Source organism: Eurosta solidaginis, chromosome 3, assembly GCF_040869045.1.
Source record: "Eurosta solidaginis isolate ZX-2024a chromosome 3, ASM4086904v1, whole genome shotgun sequence".
NCBI lineage: Eukaryota > Metazoa > Arthropoda > Insecta > Diptera > Tephritidae > Eurosta > Eurosta solidaginis.
In genome coordinates, this window is record NC_090321.1 from 173,923,652 (window position 1) to 173,941,696 (window position 18,045).

Genomic DNA, 18,045 nt, shown 5'->3' on the forward strand with positions numbered 1-18,045 from the left:
AAAGGGAAGCGTGCAGGTGCGAGTATAAGAATCTGTTAAGGATCTACTATAGTGAAATTCATAGAGCGAAGAGAGTCTCATGGAAAAATGTATGTGTGGATATCGAGTGCTCTAGCCAAATGACGGTATTGAAGTCTAAGCTAGATAAGATATAGTAAATCGGCTAATAAAGGAAGAGAATAGGGAATGGTCTTGACACACAATTCTCATCGGGTGCTGATGCAGAAGAGCAATTAGAGTAGCACTAACACTTCGGTCACGGAAGGGGTAACACCGGGCTAGGTGAATGTTACCAAGATCGAATGAGCAGTGAAAACTTTCTGGAACTTTAAATCATCAGACCCGAATGGTTTATCCCCTGCAATGCAACACATGTCAAATGAGCTATCTTGGAAAGGCTTAAAATAATATTCGCCGGGTGCTTAAGACTTAATCATATACCCCACTCTTAGAGAACTGCACGTGTCGTTTTCATACCAACTTCGGGGCTATATTGTACGCCCATTAGCCTTACATCCTTTTTACTCAAATGAGAGGCTTGTAGATGTAAAAATTAAGTTCAACATGAATGAGAAATGTCCGAGACTTTCAGTGGTATTTTCAAACGTGTACAACGTAGAGGAGAAAGAGAAAAAGCGTCGACGATACTTTATACATCACTTCCTCTCTCTTATGTCCTTTCACTGCGGTAAGAAAAAGTGGAAGGTTAGAAGCGGGCGGTTGGTGGCAGGGGCACAATTTTCGGACGATGCATGTATACAACAAAGGTTTCAAACTAATGGAAGGAGTAGGATTAGCTGTATACTCTGCTCATTCTTCAAGCTGCAAGATCAGTGTAGTCTCTTTCAGGTGGAATTTATACCCGTAGCTAAAGCAATGGGAACAGTTGAAGAGAACAGTTTAACCAGCAACTTCTATATCGATCTTGCAAATCTAGCGAAGCACAACAGAATTGGCATAGCTTAATAAAAAAGAAATAAAGTGTTAGGGAAAAAGAGAGAACCTACTGTTTTCCAGAAACTATCTTGCAATTAGTTTAATATTTGTAAATCTGAAAATATATAGATAATGAAGCAGCTTTAAAAGAAGTGATATATACTTTCTCTTATCACCAAAACCTATTTTCAAACAACAAGACAAGTACTCCGGATTGAGATTTTAGAATGTCTAAACGTGCACTCAAAACATACAAGTATTTTAATATTACGGAAGGAATTATCTGTTTTTTCTTTTGTTAAGTATTTATTATGGTAGTAACAACCCTCCCCCCCCCCCCTCACTACCTTCACATCTCTTAAGTAACACCGGCGTTGCTTACCGTGGTATGACCAACACCCAATTTCGCTGCACTGTACTGATTACTTGTCCCTTAGGCCATGACTAAAAGTTGCGTTTCGTGTCATCATTGCCTCTAATCCGTAGCGTTGCTACTTGCCGTTTTGTAACCGTACGGAAGACCCTTCGTCCAGAAATGCAAACTCACCGACGGTTTTCACTTCCACGTTAAGGCTAACTGGCATGAATCGAAAGAATTGAGCACCATGTTTTCCACTCAGATTAAAGCTTACTAATGCTTGATTATATCCATTGTTCTCTGAGCTAGAACTACTCTCGCTGTGAATTAATTGATTTCGCTTAAATCAGCTGTCTTTTACTACCTTTATCGAACCGGTTATGTATATACCTAAATTCTAGTGATGCGACTGTTGATTCTGCTTCGGATATACGATAAAACCAATCGCTGAATACTACCTTAATAGACAGTAAAAGGTTTTCGCGAGGGTACATCGCCCAGTTAAGCTTATGGTGATTAGATCAATGCTCGAGCCTACCGAAAAATATTTGTAGTGTGCTGATAACATCCGAGACCATTGTCGACAATTAGAGTTTCTCTGTAACGAACTCACAAGCCCTTCCCTTTAGATACCTTTGTACGGATCATGTTTTCGACTTCCAGCAACGGACCTTCTGTTGTCAAATATACATAAAAACTTCCGCCGTTTTTTGAAATCCCCGCTAAATCTTGAACTAACTAAGAACTTAGGATATTAGAATGAATAATAAATGATTAGGTTGAGCTCAAAAACCAGTTGGGTTTCGATTTGATACTTGTTTTGAATTAATTTACAACTGGTTTTATTTACAGTCAAACCACACACGTAAAAAGCTTTAAATATATACTTATCGAGACCTACAGAATTACACACATACACATAAATATGCACGCAATCTTAAATTCACAATTTTATGTTACTTTATCAGATAACGCATACGAATATGTTGCATACGACTTTATTCACTCCATCTCTCTTACTGGTTTCGAATTTTATTAGCAAAGTCAGCACTGTTTATTTAATACTCTTCTGCTATAATATATGTACGTTTTGGTTTGGCTTATAGTAACCCGACAAACATCACTTAGCCACTCCTTTGCCAAATCCTATCCGTGTACACACAGCAGCCAGTTTCCCCACCACCCTCTTCCACTGTACTAACATTTGAATCATATCACATGACATATTTTTATGGCTGCGTTGTGTAAGAGTGCAGCTTTATTGTTTAAGAGCTCTCCTTTTTATACTCAGCGTGCTTTGCACGTAGAGTATATTAACTTTGTTTGGATAACGGTTGGTTGTACAGGCATAAAGGAATCGAGATAGATATAGACTTCCATATATCAAAATCATCAGTCCGTCCGTCCGTCTGTCCGTTAACACGAAAACTTGATTAAATATTTAGATATCATCGCCAAATTTGGTACACGAGCTTAGAAAAGATTGGTATTGATAATTAGCGAAATCGGATGATAACCACGCCCACTTTATATATATATAAAATTTTGGAAAACACAAAAAACCTGATTATTTAGTAAATAATACACCTAGAGTGTTGGAGTTTCACGTGTGGACTGATATTGAGGCTCTTGATAAAAATAAAAAAAAATAAAAATTTAAAATGGGCGTGGCACAGCCCACTTGTGATAAAATCAATTTTACAAATATTATTAATCATAAATCAAAAATCTTTAAACCTATCGTAACACAATTCGGAAGAAAGGTTGCCTTTACTATAAGGAATGCTTTGTAGAAAAATTAACGAAATCGGTTAAGGACTACGCCCACTTTTATATAAAAGATTTCATAAAAGGGTCGTAGACGAAAATAATAAGCTATAACTTAGCAAAAAATATTTTTGAATCAATGATATTTCACTTATCAAGTTTTATTGTAAGAGGAAATGGGGACATATTTTTTTTAAACGGGACGTGCCACGTGTTATGTAGAAGAGTAATTTATCTGAAATGAAATGTGCAATTGAAGCTCACGCTGAGTATATAATGTTCGGTTAGACCCGAACTTAGACACCTTTACTTGTTTCATTTTATTTCCTTCTTGCTCTTTTGTATTTGCTGTTGTTTTTATTTTTGTTTTTTTTCCATATTTTGTTGCATGCAAAGAACGTAAAGTTTTTAATCATCTACGTCATTATGATTACTTTTTCGCTACCATTTTTTTAAGGTTTCATTACACTTTATTGTTGTTGTTGTGGTTATATGTATATGTGTCTTAAATGTCCTCCATGTACTCTCTTACATATACATATGTAGATATGTACATACATACATGCATACATAAATCAGCTCGAGGATACATAAATATAAAAGTTTTCAAAGTCAATTTGTGAGATCTGCTCGAGGGATAAGTACTCAAGGAAACTACTAAGAGTTGATGTGGTAAAAGTTCTTCACTTTAAGGTCCGCTCATCACGCGTTTCAAGCTACGTTAATTGCAAGTGACGCAAACTTAATTTGTATTCTGATTTATACTATAATGGTGTTATAAAATTTTGAAAGTTTTCTTAATAGAAGTGTTGCACTTGAAATATGTGAGAAAACACAGCGTAGAGTGATTTTCTTATGGAAAAATACTTTAAGTTTACTTCTTTGATGAAAAAAAAAAAATTAAAAAGTAAGCATAACAAACAAAAAATCGTTTAAGCTTATTACATTTAAACACAGTCGTGTTAGCATTAGGCTATTTGACATATTGTCAGATGGTATTCTTGAGATAATGGAAATAACTCCTACTGTGCTCAGGTTGCGGATTTTTTTAAATAGATGACCCTAAACGGTGTTAGTTTATCAATAGGCGTTAACTAGACAAAATACCCCGAAATTTTCTTTGAGTTTTGGAAGCTAAAAAAAAAGACAAAACTATTCCCCGCTCCGCAGTTTAGGGCGCTTAGAATAAACCTGCGGCAGGTATGCCTGTCGTAAGAAGTGACTAAAATACCCAAACCCGACCCTTTTAAGCGAATATCAGCGCAATTTATAGCTTCTACAATCCAATTTTCAAACTCACCCACCCGTTCTTTAAAAGCTGACGATCTGAAAAGCTCAAGTTCCTAATCGAACAAGGCGATGGGGGAATAAATGTTCAATGTAGTCAAATTAATCAATCCCGACATGGTCGGGGTTATCCCTTAAGGATGCTTGTTAGCGGATCTATATCCGGCATAGAACCGTCAAATTCAAAAACACTCTCTAAATGCTTTGGGGTATGCATTGATCGCCACAACATTAATAACAACAAGTAAGGAAGGATTAGTTCGGGTGTAACCGAACATTACACACTCAGCTGAGAGCTTAGTTGCATTGGTTTCGTAGGGTTTCGTAGATGGTTAGTAAGTGGTTTTTAATTCCATATCATATACTTTTGAGAAATATCGACCAAATTGTAGACCAAGGGTGATGCTTTTTGGAACGATTTTCCTTCATCCTTTGTCAAATAAGGGAAAATCACCATGTAGGAAAATGAACCTAGGGTAACCCTGGAATGCGTTTGTACGAAATGAATATCAAATGAATGGTATTAAAGAGTATTTTAAAAGAGAGTGGGCCTTAGATCTATAGCTGGACGCCTTTTCGAGATATCGCCATAAAGGTGGATCAGGGGTGACTCTATAATGGGTTTGTTCGATATGGGTATCAAATGAAAGGTATTAGTGAGGGTTTGAAAAGGGAGTGGCCCTTAGTTGTATATGGGAAGGCGTTTTCAAGGTATCAACCAAAATGTGGACTAGGGGTGACTCTAGAATGTGTTTGTTCGATATGGGTATCAAATGAAAGGTATTAATGAGTATTTTAAAAGGGAGTAGGTCTTAGCTCTATAGGTGGATGCCTTTTCGAGATATCGCCTTAAAGGTGGACCAGGGGTGACTCTATAATGGGTTTGTACGATATGGATATCAAATTAAAGGTATTAGTGAGGGTTTTAAACGGCAGTGGCCCTTAGTTGTATACGTGAAGGTTTTTTCGAGATATCGACCAAAATGTATACCAGGGTGACCCAGAACATCATCTGTCGGGTACCGCTAATTTTCTTCTTAAATCTTATAAAATAAAGTCACTAAATGCCATGTACGCACATAACTTCACACAGAATGTTCCGATTTTAAAACGGTTGTTTGCGTTTGAAAGCTTAGCTACGTGAGATGGTATGGTTAATATAGTTTGAAGATATATATTATAGGGGCGTGGCAAATTGCCAAAAAGTAGTAAAAAATCATAAAATTTTTGTTTACACAGCTATAGCTCATAAACGGATGGATGGATTTAAAAAATTGTACTTTTCAGTAAAACTTTGAAATATTTACCTTCGTTCTGCATCAAAAAAAATACTTGATTCCTTTCTTATATCAGTCTAATTGTTTAAACACAAGTAACATTTTTACCAAAAAATGCGTGTGTGTGGTTGTTCGGTGTCAACTGTGCGCGCTAATTGCTTTTGAGTGAGGCAGACGACACATAGGTAGCATTCGCTGCGTTATTTAACTTCGCGAGTACATTTATATGTATGGATGTATGTATGTATGTATTTTCGTATCATATCAGCTTGACATATTTATTATGTACATACATATTTATGCATTGTTGCCAAGTTAATGCAACATAAATGGTTAGGAATGCAAACATTTCTTGAATACCCTTTCGTTAAAAATATTGAACATTTCCTTAAAATTCTTAAACAAATGTTTTATTTTTTGGTTTTTTGCATGTATATGCTGATATTTGTGCACTAAGGAAATTTAATTCTTCAATTATTTTTTATGCTAAGGTAATACTGGGATGTGTTTGTACAATATGGCTATCAAATGGAAGCTGTTTATGAGTACTTTGATACGGGGAATTTTTCGTACCCCTGGGTAACTAGGGTCTAGAGATATAGGCCAAAACGTGGCCCCGGGTACCCCTGGTAAAAATGCATGCCTATTTACATACGTACTATTCGATTTGACTGAAATTTGGTATATAAATTTGCCTATATTAGTATTTACGATCCTTTTTTCCGGGAAGAAGACCAGAGACGTACTGGGACTGGGATTAGGACTAGGACTGGGACTGAGACTCGGAGTGGGACTGGGACTCGGAATGGGACTGGAACAAAATAGAGACCACCCTCTGGGACTGGCAATAAGGGATGAAGAAGAATGAGAAGAACTTGAGAGAAGAGAAAAGAGGGAAGCAGAAGAAGACTGCGAAAGAGATAGATTGAGACGAAGATAGAGATAGATGAAGCGAAAAAGACGGAGGGAGGAGTGAGTAAAAGGATTAAGAAAAAGTGAATAAGAGGAGGGCAAAGTTAGACGGAAAAAGCTTATTAAAATGTACGCGATAAACTAAATTTAGACAGAACAATATCTGCCGGGTCTGCTAGTTTATTTATATACATAATACCACGAACAATATTCCTGCCATGATTCCAAGGGCTTTTGATTTCGCCCTGCAGAAGTTTTTCATTTTCTTCTATTAATATGGTAGGCGTCGCACCCATTTTACAAAGTATTTTCTAAAGTTATATTTTGCGTCAAAAAACCAATCCAATTACCATGTTTCATCCCTTTTTTCGTAGTTGGTATAGAATTATGGTATTTTTTTTCATTTTTCGAAATTTTCGATATCGCAAAAGTGGGCGTGGTCATAACCGGATTTCACCCATTTTTAATGCCAAGATAAAGTGAGCTCAGATAAGTACGTGAACTAAGTTTAGTAAAGATATATCTATTTTTGCCCAATTTATCGTGTTAACGGCCGAGTGAAGGAAAGAAGGTGGACTGTGTGTAAAAACTGGGCATGGCTCCAACCGATTTAAGCCATTTTCACAGAAAATAGTTATCGTCATAGAAGCTATGCCCTTACCCTTCACAAGGATTGGTAAATTTTGTTCGACTTATGACATTAGAAATATTCTAGACAAATAAATTAAAAGGAGCACGACGCAAATTGGAAGAGAAACTCGGCCTAAGATCTCTTCGGAAGTTATCGCGCTTTACATAAATTATTTGCAAGTGTGGCACGGGCGCCATTTTAATAAACTTTCTTCTGAAACCAATTCCTGCTTATTTCAAAAGGCCTAAGCTACGTTCAAACTTTTCGGTTCGGTTCATGCTGATACCTTTAACTAAGCACTTAGTAACATTTTAAAGGTCCGTCAGTATACATATAACTGACCACAGTTCGAGGCGAAGTGAGTGCTAGAGCCAGGCATTTGCGATACTACGTTACTGTTTCTTTGTTGCCTACCTCGTCTTCCGTTATTGTGGAGTGTAAGTCAGCCAAGTTCGCTTGACCATCTTGGAGTCTGAGGAGTACCAGTTGGAAGCCGCTATCTCCGGGAATCTTCTATGTATGCTTGTGGGTGAATGATGCATCTCCACCACCTACATTGCCTTCTCGTTCTCGTTGCATTACACAATAATTAGTTTATTAAATTATTTTATTTTTATTATGATGGAAAATAAAAAGATGATACAAAAATGTTAAGGACTACCTTTATATAAATGGACCAAAGAATAGAAGGCAATTTTTCCTTAAATACCGACATAGTCTTGTTGAATTTTTACTGAAAAACTTTAACAATAGCTCTTGAATTTTGGGATTTAAAACTGTAAAAGTATAGCGCAATCTTTCAATTTAAGGCAACCATGTACTTGGGATTAACTAATTGATTATTTAAAATTCAAACACGCACTCTACCTTTATAATTTTAAATCCCAAAATTCTTTTACAAGAGCTATTGTTAAAGTTTTTTAGTCAAAATTCAACAAGGCTATGTCTGTATTAAAGGAAAAATTGCCTTCGGTTTATTGGTCCATTTATATAAAAGTAGTCCTTAAGATTTTTTTATCATCTTTTTATTTTCAATTTTTTAGTCAAAAAAGCAATTGCAACTTTGATTAATAATTTAAGTAATTCCTAAGTGAAAATTCTTATCTTTATTTATTTGTTCAAAATAGCAAGATTTAAGAGAATTAGTGGAATTTTTGCTGACAACACTGGCACAGAATTCCACCTCGCATCATAACAAGAGAATTCCACCTCGTTTCTCAGCTACTTAATTTGCACATCTGAAAATCGTGGTGAAATTCGCATACGCCTGAAAGTCTAAAAGAATCGTGGTGAAAGTCGCATACGCCTAAAAGTATGCCAGGACGTGTATTGAGTTTGGCCTTCAACGAGGTGGAATTCTACAATGCCTGGCAACACTCAGGAGGCTAGCCATGAAGGTATGGCCTAATCTTCTAAATAGTTCGACTTGTGCGTTATGCAGCTCAAATTTTTTGAACAAACATTGCACCGTCACCAAGTTTTAAACTATCAGATCAATTCTAAATATTCTCGCGGATTTTTTTATTCCCGCGGAAAAATTCCTCCAATTCTTTCCTTTAACTATTTTGATGCATTCCCTTTAATTTAACTAGTGAAAAAACTCCTATTAAATGGCAAAGAAATCTCCCTCACACTCATAATACCTACTTTTCTCCCATAACCGGTTTCTTTTTTTTCGAACATTGTTCAGAATAGGAGGAAAGGGAGAAGTGAAAAAACTCACAAGGAATTTTTATTTAGAATACGAGGAATGGGAGAAGGGAAAAAACTCGCACGGAATTTTCGTTTAGTATTGGGCTGTATATTTCAGGTTTCAAGTCTCTGGTTATCCAGGAAGTTGGTTAAAAATCGATTGCAAGGTTCCCAATTTAAAAATAGTTTTCTCAATATCTCGATCCATGTGCCACCTAGCGGATTTTTTTGATAAAATTTTACATTGTCACCGGGTCCTGACTTACGACCCAAGTTTCATGTCTCTAGCTCATCGGGAAGTTACTCGAAAATCGATCGCAAAATTCCCCCCATTTTTAAAGGATTTGCGGCTATCTTGACTAGCGCGTCACCTAGCGGAACTTTGTTTTCTATAGGTTGTATTGTCACCAGGCCTCTAACAAGTGTCAAGTTTCAAGACTCTATGTGACCGGGAAGTTAGTTAAAAATGAATTGAAAGATTCCCAAATTAAAATTTGTTTTCTTACTATATCGATCCGCATGCCACCTAGCGAATTTTTTTTAATAAATGTTGCATTGTCACCGGGTTTTGACCTTATGGCTCACCGGCAGGTTACTCAAAAATCAATCGCAAGATTCCCCTCCTTTTTCAGGGATTTGTAGTTATCTCAATTAGCACGACACCTAGCGGAACTTTGTTTTTTGTAAATTCTATTGTCGCCGGATCTCGAATTATGTGCGAAGTTACAAGTCTCTAGGTAACCGCCAAGTTAGTTAAAAATGGATTGAAAGATTCCCAAATTAAAATTTATTTTCCTAATATCTCGATCCATGCGCCACCTAGCGGAATTTTTTTGATAAAATATTGCATTGTCACCGGGTTCTGACTTACGACTCAATTTTCATACCTCCAGCTCACCGGAAAGTTACTCAAAAATCGAGCGCAAAATTCCCCTCGTTTTTCAGGGATTTATAGTTATCTCAATTAGCATGCCACCTAGTGGAACTTTGTTTTCTATAAATTGTATTGTCACGTGGTCCCGAACTATGTGCCAAGTTACAAGTCTCTAGGTAACCGGGAAATTAGTTAAAATGAATTGAAAGATTCCCAAATTAAAATTAATTTTCCTAATATATCGATCCATGCGCCACCTAGCGGACTTTTTTTTGATAAAATATTGCATTGTCATCGGGTTCTGACTTATGGCCCAAGTTTCATTTCTCTAGCTCACCGACAAGTTACACAAAAATCGATCGCAAGATTCCCCTCGTTTTGCAGGAATTTGTAGTTATCTCAGTTAGCACGCCACCTATTGTTTTCCTATAACTATGTGCTAAGTTACAAGTCTCTGGGTAACCGGAAAGTTAGTTAAAAATGGATTGAAAAATTCCCAAATTAAAAAAAAAATTCCTAATATCTCGCTCCGTGCACCACCTATCGGAATTTTTTTGATAAAATATTGTATTGTCATCGGGTTCTGACTGACGGCTCAATTTTCATACCTCCAGCTCACCGGGAATTTACTCAAAAATCGATTGCAATATTCCCTGCGTTTTTTCAGGGATTTTCAGGGATTTCTGTTTATCTCGATTCGTCTGTCACCTGGTGGTATCTTATTTTCCACGAATTGTAGTGCCATCGACTCGCAAACTATATCGTAAGTTTCAAGTCTCTGGATCACCGAGAAGTTAGTTAAAAGTCTATCGCAAAATTTCCATTTTAAAATTATTTTCTGTATATCTCGATCCGTGCACCACCTAGCGATTTTTTTTTTTTTTCACTTGCATTGTAATGTCTCTCAGATCTGAACTATGTTCTAAGTACCAATTATCTAGCTCGACGGGAAGTTACCGAAAAAGACTTTTCCGTGGGTCAAAAATTCGTATGGAAATGAGGGGACAAACATGAAAGCGACTTAATATAAAGGTAAAAAAATTAAAATAATTATACATGCTGGAAGATATAATAGCTATTTTTACCCTACCAAAAAACTATATCCTTTCGAAGCTAAGATTCGAAGTCGATTCCCCAATTTTCCTATCCTGCCGGCTTACCACTAGGCTTTGGCTGCATCAGTTATTCCTGTTATTGTTGCTGTTTTTTGGCGCCCACGGCGTCGGCATAAAACATGTAGGTCCCGTCCGGCCAATTTGTAGGGAAAATCAAGAGGAGCACGACGCAAATTGGAAGAAAAGCTCGGCCTTAGATCTCTTCGGAGGTCATCACGCCTTATATTTATTTAATTTAATGTATTCCTCCATTTTTATACTCAGCGTACTTTGCACGCAGAGACCGCAACTTTGAATCGGATATTAAAGATAATCCCAAGGCATTTTGGAATTATGTAGGAAACTATATTCTATATTCTTTCCAAGCTAAGGTTCGAACTCGATTCGCCAAATTTCATATCCTGCCGGCCTGCCACTAGGCTATGATTGCATCAGCTATTCCCGTTATTGTTGTGGTTTACTAAGTTCGTTTCAAACGATTAAATCCAAGATCCTCAGCACATTATTATAAAATGTTTTATTATTTTCTCCAGCATCAAGTTAAATAAATCCCGCGATAAGTGGTCATCCTGTCCAAATTCTGTATTCATTTTCAAACGGCTCGAAGTGGTCTTTGCCGATTTCCCAATGTAAACGCATGAGGATTGGGAACTAAAATCGATGAAGGTGTGTTTTGCGTAGCATAGTGGAAAACTTGTCGATGCTAGATTTACCAAGTCTGAAGCCTCGATCAGCCGGTCCACGACAACCTTGAATCTACAGTCATAAATTGTACTAGTAGGCTCAGCAACTGCCCTGGGTGCTTCATAATTGCCTTCATTTAAGAAGCCAGAGATGTTTTTCTTCCCTAATTCAAACACTGTCTGGAATTCGTTTACCAGCTCACACTTTTCTTCTTACACGATCAGACTGAGAGAACAAACCTATTTCTCGGTACTTGTTGCAGGATGAATAACACCAAGTGCATAGTTTCACTGCTTCACCTTACTCAAAATCCCAACTTCCATAATCTTGGTATGTTTTACGAAATGGTATCTCGATTTACCTCTTCAGGGGCTGCTTTCAAATTATACTGGTTTTTCTAATAAATATATTAAAGAAAAAAGTATAAAATTTACTCACACTTCTAAATCAATTCCATGTCAATCTATATCATTCCGCTGATAGCTAAAACTAACTTTCCAGGCGTCCTCCAAAATTGTCACAAACATCAACGGTACATTCATCACGTCATTCAATATTGTCACCGTCATGTTAGTGCATAGTTCACCGTCAGATGGAATATTGCATGTTCACTTAGTCATTTATTTATCAACTGTGATCAACTGACAAAAAAAAACCTATAATAATAGATTGGGCGTTTACTTGTGTATGGGAGATCTGTATCAAGCTACTCACATTTGTGAGCTACTCACACTTTTGAAATAATTGAAAATTATTCATATTATTTTATGTAGGCTTGCATCGCTACAAGCAAATAGGTGGCTTGTCTACTTGAACATTTTTTGGTCCAACTCATAAAAAGTCATAATTATGCAATATCGAATTGCTTCATGTTGTCACCACATTAGACCTTGGAAAAATATATATTAAATATTTTTAGCAACTAACATTCTATAAGATACAAATATATAGTGTTGTTGGTGACAAAATCAAAGGAGAATCGGGGTCGACCCTAAGAAGTAATTTGACAAACACTCCGTATGAATTTGCAGTCATAAAAAGACTTTCAGTGAAAATTCATCTGCCTTGCAGGTGCCGTTCGGAGTATAAGATATGTAAGTCTCGTCCCGCAAATGTGTAGACCTAAATCGGCCTAAATCTCCTCGGAGGTAAATCTTGCCTAATATGTATTTTTTTAATTGTACCATTTCACACTCGCAATTTAATGTAGGGTATGCATATTTATATATGTACGTTTATTATGGTGGGTTGATTTGGCAATCAATCGAAAGTATGATTCCTCTTTCTGGTACGAATAAAAAATTGTTCTGGGAAATTCATTGACAAAAAACAATAGCGAATGTACAACTTTTTCTTGAATTATAATATCCTATCAGAATAGGGAAAACTTTAGTACTTTTTGAAATATAACCAAATTTATACTTGTGAGTCTAAAATAGATGCTTATGATCTTAAGGCCCACTTGCGTCCTCTTCTTTGGGTCGTGGTAATGCACGACCTACTGCAGCCTTCTGCTGCCGATGGCCGGGCAATTCTTTACAGGGTTAAATTTCTAAATATATGAGGGACGTTATACAGGGTGACCATTTGATCTTATCAAATCTAAGTTCGTTCTGTTTACGTGTAGATGCAAGATTCCTGAATTAAGGCCACCCTCTATTGAGGAAGTACCCTTGGTGTTCCCTGACAGGGTTAGGTATCTTGGCATTATTCTTAACAGCAAGCTCTTATTAAAGCTGAGAGTGTCGAAGCGGATTATTTTCCATAGCGATTTGATCTGTTGGAACGCACTAGACACTTCTTTCACGGTCAAAAGGTGGGGAGCAATGCAGCGATTGGTTGGAATAAGCGGTGCCTTCGTACAACATATTTACTAGCACTCAATGAGATGCTGAATCCTTACCTAATTGACAACGTAAGCAAAACGAAGGGGATATGAGCTCCTTTATTACAGCAGTAGAAGTGTTCTGACTGACTTTGACTCAATTCCTGGCAGATCGGTACTCTATGCACCAGCTTACGCTCTTTTTCCTTTATTCACCACTAATATTCCCTCAACGGAAGAATGATGTGGGGAACTAATATGGGATGGAAGCATGGTGCATCTGTTCTCGAATGGATCCAGGTTGAACAAGAGGGTAAGAGGTGGAGTATCCTGTCATGCGCTCGGTGTATGGCGAAAACGTATGGGCTGCCCGATCATCGCAGACGCTGTGTTCCGGTTCGTTGTTGACTGCAAGCAACCGGCAGAGCTATTCGGTTTTACAAAATCTTATATTTATGTCGTTAAAATAGTGTCAACAGCGCACTTCCCAATGGCAGTCCATTCGGTACGTTTTAATATATTGGACAGGCACGGCCATGTTAGCTGTCGAGGAGGGCGATGTGGAATCATCCATTAATTTGTATGCTCTGGTGCCAACCTTTACATAGAAGAGGCATAAATATCCCGATCGAGATGTGTTCGACTCTCCGGAGTTTATTTTCTTGATCGATGTATGCCTTATTAATAGCTTCGTCATTACCATGTAGTGGTTTTCTAAATAACTGGAATCTGATTTAACCGTTAGAGTGTGTAATAACAAACACGACCAGCATAAAACTGTCTTGGGGTGAATTATGTTAAATCCCTATAAGAAGCTCTGTCCGAAACATTTAGCGGTTAGAAAGAAAGTATGGATTACAAACTTTAAGACCCTATTCCAAAACATGGTTATTTTTTGTCAATAAATACTTTGAGACATTGTACAAAAAAAATTAAATTATGCATAAATGCTTTTAAGACCAATGTCCTAGTTAGAACAAGTTTTTGAAAGTCATGAATTCGAAACCGTCCACCTTAATGTATACACTGTGGCGAATATTAGCAATTTCGATACGTCACTATGCTGCTAGTAAATAAATCCACAGCAACAGGAAAGCAAGCAGCCACACACACATGTAATCTGCTAAGAGCGAAAATGACATTCCTCACGCATATCTAATATATAAAATTCTTCTGTCACGGTTTTAGAGGCTTAACTCCTCCGAAACGGCTGAACCGATTCTCATGAAATTTTGTAAGCATATTGGGTAGGTCTGAGAATCGGCCAACGTCTACCTTTTTTTCGGTACGTGCCTAGGGTCTTGAGATCAAAACGTGGACCCGGGTATCCCTAGAATGTGTTTGTACAATGTGGATACAAATGAAAGCTGTTGACGGGTTCTATAGTACAGGATAATTTTCATACCCCCCTGGGTGACTAGGGTCTCGAGATATAGGCCAAAACGTGGACCCGGGTACCTCTAGAATGTGTTTATACAATATGGATATCAAATGAAAACTGTTTATGAGTGCTATATATAGTACAGGATAATTTTCGTACAACTGGAAGGCAAGGGTCTCGAGATAGAGCCAAAAACGTGGACCCGGATACCCCTAGAATGTGTTTAAACAATATGGATATCAAATGAAAGCTGTTGACGAGTGCTATAGTACAGGATAATTTTCATACCCCTGGGTGACTAGGGTCTCGAGATAGAGGCTAAACGTGGACCCGGGTACCCCTAGAATGTGTTTACATAATATGGATAACAAATGAAAGCTGTTGATGAGTGATTTAGTAGAGGATAATTTTCATACCCCTGGGTGACTAGGGTCTGGAGATGTAGGTCAAACGTAGGCTCGTGAACGCCTAGACAATGTTTTAACATTTTGGGTATCAAATTGAAGTTGTTGATGAGTTCTTTAGTACGGGGTGGTTTTCATACCTACTAGGATCTCGAGATATAGGCCAAAATGTGGGTCAGGGTAACACTAGGATGTGTTTTTACATTATGAGTATCAAATTGAAGCTGCTGATGTGTGAGTATAATACAGAGTAAGTTTTACACCGTTTAGTGACTAGGGTTTCGAGATATAGGCCAAAACATGGACCCGGATACCACTAGAATGTGTGTGTATTATGGATATCAAATGAAAGCTGTTGTTGAAAGTTCATTGTGATATTCGACTTAGTCGCATCAACTTGGCAAAACTGATAAATATGCATGCGAAGCCGAAATAAAGACAAGAATTAATAATACCCACATAACTATTTATATACGTCCTATTCGATTTGCCTGAAATTTCGTATATAAATTTGCCTATATTAGTATTTACGATGTTTTTTTCCGGGAAGTATACCAGAGACGGACTGGGACTGGGATTAGGACTAGGACTGGGATTAGGACTAGGACTGGGACTGAGACTGAGACTCGGAGTGGGACTGGGACTGAGACTCAGAATGGGACTGGAACAAAATACATACCACCCTCTAAGACTGGCAATAAGAGATGAACAAGAATGAGAAAAAATTGAGAGAAGAGAAAAGAGAGAAGGAGACTGAGAAAGAGACAGAATGAGACGAAAATGGAGATAGATGAAGCGAAAAAGACGGAGGGAGAAGTGAATAAAAAGATTAGGAAAAAGTGTAGAGGGGTAGAGCAGAGTTAGACGGAAAAAGCTTATTAAAATGAATGCAGATAGACCAAATTTAGGGAAGAACAACGTCTGCGGGATCTGCTAGTATATGTATATAACCAACTATGTCATAGACAAACGAGGTATACTTATTATTAAGAATTCATGAGCTTAACACCGGCTTATAATAATTGAATATTCAATTATTATGTTTTTCTAAGAGAAACTGAAAAGAAAGGAAGAAACTGGCATATTGCGATGGTACCATTTCGAAAACCGCCACGAATTTATCGTCAGGCAATTTCGTAATGTTATCAAAGGCTTCACCGAGATTGGAACCGCGAATCACACGGTGAAACTGCAGTCGCCTTAACCACTAGGCTATTCTGCTTGTATTTGTCTCCTTGCTTGAACACACCATTAAAACAATCAAACATAAATATTTAAAACTGAGCCTGAGTTTACAAAGCTTCTCATTCGCAACGAAAAAGAAACTTTTCAAAAACAAATCTACATACACACAAATTAATAGAGGCAGAATGTCTCAGTTGTGTTGCTAATGTAGAAATAAGATAAACTGAATTAAGCAAAGAGATAAATACAAGCAGGATATCCTAGTAGCAACTGCAGTTTCACCATGTTATACGCGGTTCGAATCTCGGTGAAACCTTTGATAACACTATGAAGTTGCCTGGCGATGAATTCATGGCGGTTTTCGAAATGGTACCAACGCAATATGCCAGTAAATGTGTCTTTCTTTTTTTTCAGTTTCTCTTAGAAAAATATAATAATTGAATATTCAATTATTATAAGCCGGTGTTAAGCTCATGAATTCTTAATAATAAGTATAAATTTAACACACCATAAAAACAAACAAACATAGAAAGGGGGAATATATAAACAACTATTCGAGAAGCAAACGAGGCTACAGGGAGAATAAAAGCAGCGCAAGCTGAGGGATAGTGAATCAGTTTTATTTTAATTGAAATAATTGAGAAGTACTACTACAATAGTAGTGTTGTGAATAAAGAACATTTTGCTACACTGAATATTTGATTTGTTTATTCGACACTTCAGCGATTCAAATGATAACAGAACTGCAGAGTTAACAAGAATTCCTAAAAATTGCTACAATACATAAGAGCCTATCACGTTTGTCTAAAGTATTTTTGATTTTACTTGTCTGTAAAACCACGACGGCTGTCAACATATACGCAATTATTTTAGCGAATCAAATCCTAAATTTACAACAACACTAACCTGCTATAAAAGTTATTTTTCTCACTTGATCACTTATCAGAGACTTGAAGACTTATCAGAGAGTTACATGTCGGTGCGAAAATACCTTAATAAGCAATTTGCTGAAAATTACGTTATCTCAGAGTTATACCTACTTACAATTCTGTGGTCATTAGCAATAATTGCCCAAGTCCCATATAAAAGGGTAGGACTCATGACCACAGAATTTTTGATTTCTAATAACAAGCGCACAACTAAGTAATTGTTTATCTTATTCTTTGCTTTATTTTCATGTCAACATTATTTAAAACAACAATGGTCGATATAATAAAAAATATGAAACATCAAACAAAATGGAACTGGACTACCACAAATGAAAACCTAAAAATTTAATGCGCCGATGTGAATGATTTCTATACGCATGCAATTGCTAAATAAAATATAAAAAAACTAATAACAACTTTCATTGTATTCTTCGTTTATGTTTACAAACGATTTCTTCAATCTTAACATTGCTTTTGGGTATCGAAAAAAAAAAAACCAACAAACAACAAACAACAACCCGATTCATTTCTGTGACTTCACTATTGTTCATTCACGTACAAATCCTGTATTTATTCTTCGGTTTTGGGACTGTTGCCGCTGATGTTATTGTTGTTCATTAATAGGAAACGTGTTTGTAATCGCTGCTATAATACTGGAGCGTAATCTGCAGAATGTTGCCAATTATTTGGTTGCATCATTGGCTGTTGCCGATTTATTCGTTGCTTGCCTGGTAATGCCGCTGGGTGCAGTTTATGAGGTAAGCCAACTACATAGAGATCTACGTACA

At 36.9% G+C, this 18,045-nt stretch overlaps 1 protein-coding gene across 1 annotated transcript in view; it reads left to right on the top strand.

Moving 5' to 3' along the window:
* 5-HT1A (5-hydroxytryptamine (serotonin) receptor 1A) overlaps positions 1–18,045 on the top strand; it is a 407,259-nt gene that overhangs the window by 47,860 nt on the left and 341,354 nt on the right. Inside the window, exon 3 of the mRNA XM_067777162.1 lies at positions 17,882–18,040. Within this exon, the coding sequence (XP_067633263.1) occupies positions 17,882–18,040 (159 nt within the window). The remainder of the gene's footprint in view (positions 1–17,881; positions 18,041–18,045) is intronic.